The sequence below is a fragment of the Vigna angularis genome, chromosome 5, assembly GCF_016808095.1.
Source record: "Vigna angularis cultivar LongXiaoDou No.4 chromosome 5, ASM1680809v1, whole genome shotgun sequence".
In the NCBI taxonomy this organism is placed as follows: domain Eukaryota; kingdom Viridiplantae; phylum Streptophyta; class Magnoliopsida; order Fabales; family Fabaceae; genus Vigna; species Vigna angularis.
This window is the reverse complement of record NC_068974.1, coordinates 3,578,175-3,585,960: the sequence shown is the minus strand read 5'-3', so window position 1 is coordinate 3,585,960 and position 7,786 is coordinate 3,578,175. Positions and strand designations below refer to the sequence as shown.

Here is a 7,786-nt window from a genome sequence, read left to right as displayed (position 1 = left end):
TTGGTTTTGTCTTCAATTCCTCTGTCAGCAGCACAAGGATCAAGGATTTTGTCTCAGGATATGAAATTGGACTGGTAAATCAATCTTTGAATCTAGTTATATATCCATATTTTATTCCTTGTTTTTGTCACTTTTGTATTTTCCTCAATCCCATTGCTCTTTTCATCTTCTCCCTCTTGGATCTCCCAATTTCTTTTACTCCATTAACCAAAGTTCACACACCCTTGCTAAATTATATTTTTTTAACCTAGATATTTGTTTCCCTTTTCCCTTACTAAAATAACCAAATTTTGAAAAGAATAAGGATATAAATTATCAATAATAAGTTGCCTTTATAATTTTTTTTATTAAAATGCAAAGAGGGAAACAAATGCAAGAGAAGGGGATGGGAAAGAGTGTGCAGCTTAAAATAATGGAGAGTACAAAAAAGATGCCTAAAATAATGGATTTGGCCATCTAACACACACATTAATTGATCTCTTCTCTTTTTTCTTGATAACATTTATTACTATATATCATTATTTTACAATATAGTGATAACAAACATGGTGAATGCGTCACAGAAATTAATGGTGGTGTGAGAGAGAAAGAAAAGAAAGAGATAGATAGCAGCTATCTATAGCTACTAGGAAGAGGATTTTGTTCAACAAAGTGAGTGATCCACCATGGCCTCTTCAAATTCACCATGTGCAGCATGCAAGTTCTTGCGTCGCAAATGCCAACCCGAGTGTGCTTTTGCACCCTATTTTCCTCCCGACCAACCCCAGAAGTTTGCAAATGTTCATAGAATTTTTGGGGCCAGCAATGTCACCAAGCTTCTCAACGATTTGCACCCTCATCAACGTGAAGATGCTGTGAATTCCCTTGCTTATGAAGCTGAGATGAGACTCCGTGACCCTGTGTATGGCTGTGTTGGAGTCATATCACTCTTACAGCACCAACTTCGCCAGCTTCAAATGGATCTCTACTGCGCCAAATCTGAGCTCTCCAGGTACCAAAACCTAAGCAGCATCACCACCAATCACACCCTCATGGCCTCTGAATCTGCCGCAGCCTTCCACCACCACCACCACCAGAACAACAACACTGCTAACAGCTTTGGCCGAGACCATCACTACCACTTTCACCACCATCAGTTTTTTCCCAGAGACCAACACCAACAAGTAGCAAGAAGCTTTGATGGAGGCAACAACAACTACGATGCAAGCCTCTTGGCCATGAACATATCTGCCAGCTTAGGGCAACTCAACCAGCTTCAGCATCAGAGTGCTGCTGGCGGTGGCGATGACCGCCACACTGCCAACCGCTCCTAGGGTTTCATCAGGGTTGCCACATATATTTAGTCATGCAATAGGTAATTAATTACTTTAGTTAAACTTTTCATTTAATATGGTTCATTTGATTTGTGGTTTCTTGATTACCATCTTCAAATCATCTCCACCTGCATATTTTGTCACTCACAATGTATAAATTTGGACTCACAACGCTGTCATATTCTTCAATTCTATACATATAATGTAAGCAATTCCTCATGTGCTTGCCTAAGTCAAGTCAATTTGGAAATACTATTACTCTACATTGTGCTGTCTAAGTTTTGGAAATGTCAAGCTCACTATTATTTGCTATTGTCATTGATCTGCTGCATAATTTCAGCACCAAAACTGTTTTAATATTCACATAGACAGAAAGAAATCATGTTGGTGAGAGATAGTATGTGAGAAAAGGCACATAACAGATATATGGTCAAGATTAAAATGAACATGATTAAGTTAATATCATAATTATTATGCATGGTTGTATGATTACCAATTACTTTTTCTTGTTATTATTAAGGATATTTTAATAGTTTTGACAACACTAGATATGGAACAAAGAATCGTACCGCAATCTTCACAACACTTCTCAAGATCATGATACCTCAAAGCTCAAGTTGCATTTTAATATTTCCTTTACATCATTGCAGAACTTCTAGGTAGAAACTTAAATATGACGTCAACATAAAGTAGCTGACCATATTTAATCATTATTATTATTTTACTGTCTTACCAATGAAAAAAATCTTCTCTCCCCCACTAAATAATTCACTTATCTAATTTATCAAAATTAAGATAATTAACTTTTTTTTTGTACTGTTTAATATTTGGGTCATTTTATGTATAGGCACTCAAATTCAAAACTAAGTAAACAAAAGCAGATGATTCCTCCACTGAAAAAGACAATGATTATGGTTATTAATCACAGAAAAGCTTGTTCTAGTAATGAAAACAAACTCTGGTCAAATCTAACAAAATGTATGGTCAAATAACTTGACCTGGTGTCTAGAACAATGGTTGGATCAATTGTATCTGCATGAGGTTTTTTGTTTGGTTTTGGTTGTGTGATATTTTGGTTTGGTGATACAAGTTAGACGTTGTAAAGTTGAAATTGGTATTAGATGGGAGAAAGAGATGATTAGACCTTGCTGTAAAAGAAGAGCATTTATAGCAGTTGCTTGTTCTGAGTAAAAACCACTCAACACAATAATGAGTCACACTACTACGTTTAATTGTGAATGTCATTGGCATTTATTAGACAGTGCCAACACTATGGAGCTGTGTCTTGCATCTGAACGCCTTTGTTAATTCCATTGAGTATGAAATGAATTCAATGAGGGTGACTTGACCAATTCTCTTACCTTTTCTCTTCTGCATTATCACACACTGCTATGCCCTTGACTATTCCTTGTTTCTATCAACACAACTTTTTCTTGAAGTTTGGCACTGCACGCTTTTCCATATATGTGTTCATCCTTCCAACTTCAAACTCTGGAACAAAAGAATAAAAGAATATATATCTAATGTGCCCCAGAACCACCTACTACTGCATTTCTTTCATCTTTCTTCTTTATTACTTCCTTAATTACATGCTCTTTGTCCCCTCCCAATCCTCTTTCTTTCTTTTCTGACCACGCAAAGAACAAGGAACGAACAAAATTAACACCAGATGTGACAAAACGTCAACGTAATCAAGTGTGTTTTTGCAAATGCATCCACACCATCAATCCTCAGTCTAAGATTCTCTATTGGGTCATTTTTAATTTTAGGTTTTCAAATCTTTAAACTAAAAAACCTGTTTTATAATTTTTAATATAATGTTATTTTGATTTTAGGTTTCTTTTTGTTCAACAATGGGTTGATGACTTTTGTGTCCTTGTCAATTCACTTATAGAAAGTAAAATATAAATAAATTCATTTTATTTTATTTTATTTATATAAGGTGCATATATTTTATTTTTATTTTTATTTAAGGTGCATATATATTTTTTATTTTTTTTCAAATATGTAAATTGCAACACACATTCTCTCTTGAAACTCAATTTAACATTCACTGTTTGTTTTTTAAAAAGGTATAAAACCACCTGTTTTTACATCAATATCAAATCATAATTAATTAAGTAATTAAACTTAATTTTGTTATGAATTTGTTACCAAATCATTTTAATGAAATAAACCTATTAAAGAAACATAATACTGTGAATCTAAAAGATTTATCTAGAGTTACCCAAACTCAATAGTTAGACATCTTACATCTTCCGACCTTTACTTAATAATAGACCTTTTTTTCCAAAAGATAGGAAAAATGATTTACAAAATCCTTTTTAAAAGTTAACCTCATTTTTACTCTAGATAGATTTTTTTTAAAAAGATAATATTTAAAAAACTAAATATTTTGACACCATATCTTTCAATTTGTACGCTGATTTTGTTATTATTATTATTATTTTTTTCTTAGCAGTTGTATACTCAATTTCTAATTGGAGTTATTTCTCTTTTACTATTTTTAAGTTAATTAATTATATATATAATATTAACTTACTATTAACCCATATATAGTTTTAATACACAAGTGCTTATGTCTCTTAGATCTATATGTATGTAAATTTACAAGGTACAATGTTGATCCATATTTCGATCTTGGAAACATATATATATATATATATATATATATATATATATATATATATATATATATAGCCTTAAAAGTCATATATTTTTAGCACAATGTATTGGTAAACTGTGAGAAATGAACAATCGAATAAAACTTTTCGAACACTTAATAAGGGATTACATTGAAATCAAATTACATTATGTCAAACAACGAACAAATGATATATAAAAAGGTACTGTACACATAATTGAAATGAAAAATCAAATGCAGAAATAGAAAAAACACATAGTTGAAAAGAAAATAAACAAATAAATAAAAGCATAACAGTTCATTAATTGCCTAAAAGATGAGATATAGAAGGGATTGCAATTGCATGTGATTCTTTAAGGTGGTTGGAAAGAAATAAAGCTTTTATGAGCTAGAGAATAAGTTTCAAATCATCCATTCCCACCTTTTGTATTTTCTTATCCACATAAAGATTTACTATACTATTTTTGAAGTCAAATTCAGACAATCCTCTACATATCTCTCCAACCCCAGCTCGTTAATTGTTGAGTATTATCTGAAAAAATAATTGTGATTTTTTTTATGTCTCTAAGTATTCATGAATATATTTACATATATATTTATTTTTATATTTTTAATTTTAAATAAACTAATTCGAAAATAAATTTTTAAATATAAAATCAGAAAAAAAATTAATTTTGAAGTATAATTTAAATAAAACTGTATATTAAAATATTAATATAAATAAATGTAATTTTTCTAAGAATAAATTTAAATAAATTATATCAAATATAAATTTTAAAAAGTTAATTTTTTTAAAAATAACTTCTTATATCTTAAAAAATATTAATATTAATATTATATATATATATATATATATATATATATATATATATATATATATATATATATATATATTCAAATTTTAAACTATTTTTACATTATTAATATTTTTCTTACTAATAATTTTATTCCAATCACTTATTTCTTTTAAAAATACTTATATAAGATGAGTGGATAATGATAGGATTAACTACAGAAAGTAAGTATAGGAGGATTACACACTATGATGTTTTTTACACCATCAATCAATAAATGAATAATTAAAATACTCATGTTAACTGGAATCCGTAAAAGATATATATTTAATATTTATTAAAAAATGTATATAGAGTTATAATATTTATGAGTTTTAGTGACATTAACATAATATTATTTATGTAAAGACATGTTTTTTTAATGAGAAAATAATTATATAATTATGTTAGAATATTTAAGGTGCCATCATCCATTTACAAAATATATACTTAAATTGTTTTCTTTATTTATATCATAAATTCAGTATTTTTTATCAAAATGTCAATAAAATGATGTCTTTTTTATCATGTATTCAAAATCTCTCATGAATGATATTAATATAGCCCAACAGAGTTATCTCAATTACCATATTTGGAATCAGTTTCACAATTATTATATATCATAAAATTGTATGCAAAACTTCGTTTTGGTTATATCTTAGGCTTAGGTTGAACTTGAATTCATCTCGACTGAGTTTTGGATCGAATCAATCTTAACTTCGATTAATAATTTCATTTTTGGTTGAGCAGTTTTGCTTTATCTTAAGTCAAATTGGGATGGTTTTACCTTTCACTACTATACCCATCTCAAACAGAGTCAACTCAGACCCATTTCTCGTTGAATTATGTCCATTTATCTTTGACTGAATCATGTTAAGTTTATTTTTGGTGAAATTGAACCGTGTCCATCTCAGACCAAGACAAAATATTAAAAATATTGAAAATAAGGAGATATAGAGACTTTTATTATAATTTTCATGAGGAGTAATTTGGGAAATACCACTTTTATGGGGTGTAGAAGAAAACAAGTGAGGTGCAGAAAGCAATAGCCCAAATTTCGTTTGCAAGTGAATGTGTTATATCTTTGAGTGTTTCATCTACACTTCCAACATATCATTCTGCACCTCAAAATATTTCATTTTTAACCTTCTCACAATTCAATCTACACCTCCAACCTTTTCAAAAGATTTACTTTTTAACTTTAACAAAAATATTTTTCCTTTTTTCTTTTTTATTAAAGGCACTTTAATAAATATCTTTTTATCTTCTTCTCTTTCTTACCAAGCCACTCTACACCACATTAATAATAATTTAATTTAATTTAAAATTTAAATATTATTTAATATAATTTTATATTTTAATAATTATCAAAATATGATTTATATTATAATAATAGTTATATAAAAAAATAAAAATAAAAATAAAATAATAAAAATAATAAAAATAATAAATAAAAAATGAAATAATAATAATAATATAAAATTTGACTTGATATATGACAATATATTAAAATATTAAAATAAATTAAACAATTATTAAATTTTAAATAGAAAAAAAAATTAAATATGCTAACGGTTTTGTTTTTTTATTTAAAATTTAATAAATATTTCATTTAAATGAAAATTATAATATTATTTATTATACTTTTATATTTTAATAATTATTAAAATATGATTTATATTTTTATAATAGTTTTATTAAAAAAATAAAAATAAGATTAATTCAAATAATGATAATAAAAATAAAAATAATATTTAAAATCACATTTAATATATTTAAATATATTAAATTATATTAAAATATTAAATTAAATTAAATAATTATTAAAATTAAATAAAAAACAAAATTATAAGAAAATTTTTAATCGGAAATCCATATCCGAGTAATATATTATCGGATTTCCTTATCCGATTAACAAATTTTAATTTTTTTATTTTGAAATTTTAATAATTATTTAATTAAATTTAATATTTTAATATAATATAATATATTTAAATATTTTTAATGTCATTTTAAACACTATTTTCAATTTTATTATTATTATTATTTTTCTTTTAGTTATTTTTATTTTTACTTTTTAATAAAATTATTATAAAAATATAAATCATATTTTAATAATTATTAAATCATAAAATATAATAAATAAAATTATTATTTTTAATTAAATTAAATATTTATTAAGCCGTTAGCATATTTAAAATTTATGTTTCTATTTAAAATTTAATAATTGTTTAATTTATTTTAATACATTATAACATATCAAATCAAATTTTATATTATTATCATTTCACTTTTTTATTTTTTATTTTTATTTTTTAATATAATTATTATTATAAGGGTTAAATATGTTTTACGTTTCTTAAGTATCATTGATTTTTTGTTTTAGTCCCTACTCAAAATTTTGATGGCTTTTAGTCCTTATAGTATTGAAAGATGTAATATTAGTCCTTAGAAATGGACGGCGTCAACTTTTTGTTGATCTGGCAAATGGCGAGGCCACATCTTCTGCCAGCTTCCGTCTTAGGTATCTGTCACGTAGGTTGTTTAATTTGTGGAATGAGATTAAGTGATTGGCACGTGTGTGGGTGATTGAAATAGATTACGAAAGTTGGGTTCTTCTTCGTCATATCTCTCGGTTGGGGCAAAGCTGGGTTCTTCTTCGTCATCTCAGTTGAAAGTTGTAGTTCGTCTTGTTGAGGAGGTAAGATGATACATATTGTTTTGCTCTTTTGCGTGTGATGCAATGGGAAAGATGGGAATGTAAAGCTGTGACAGGTGCTTTTCCACGTCTACAACATCTTTCTATACATGATTGCCCCAAACTGAGAGAGCATTTGCCAGAGAAACTTGTTCCATTGACAACACTAAAAATTACAAGCTGCCAACAACTAGAGGCTTCCACTCCAAGGACTATAGCTTTAGAAGTACATCACTGTGGAAATTTGTAGTTTGAGAGGGCTACAATGAAAAGTCTCAGAATAAGTGGCCCCAACACG

At 27.4% G+C, this 7,786-nt stretch overlaps 1 protein-coding gene across 1 annotated transcript; it reads left to right on the top strand.

The window, feature by feature from the left end:
• The first annotated feature begins 640 nt into the window (after window positions 1-640).
• LOC108321525 (protein ASYMMETRIC LEAVES 2) lies at window positions 641-1,469 on the top strand. Its single transcript, XM_017553296.2, has one exon. The coding sequence runs from the start codon at window positions 666-668 to the stop codon at window positions 1,311-1,313; it is 648 nt and encodes a 215-aa protein (XP_017408785.1). The 5' UTR covers window positions 641-665; the 3' UTR covers window positions 1,314-1,469.
• The last annotated feature ends 6,317 nt before the right edge of the window (window positions 1,470-7,786 follow it).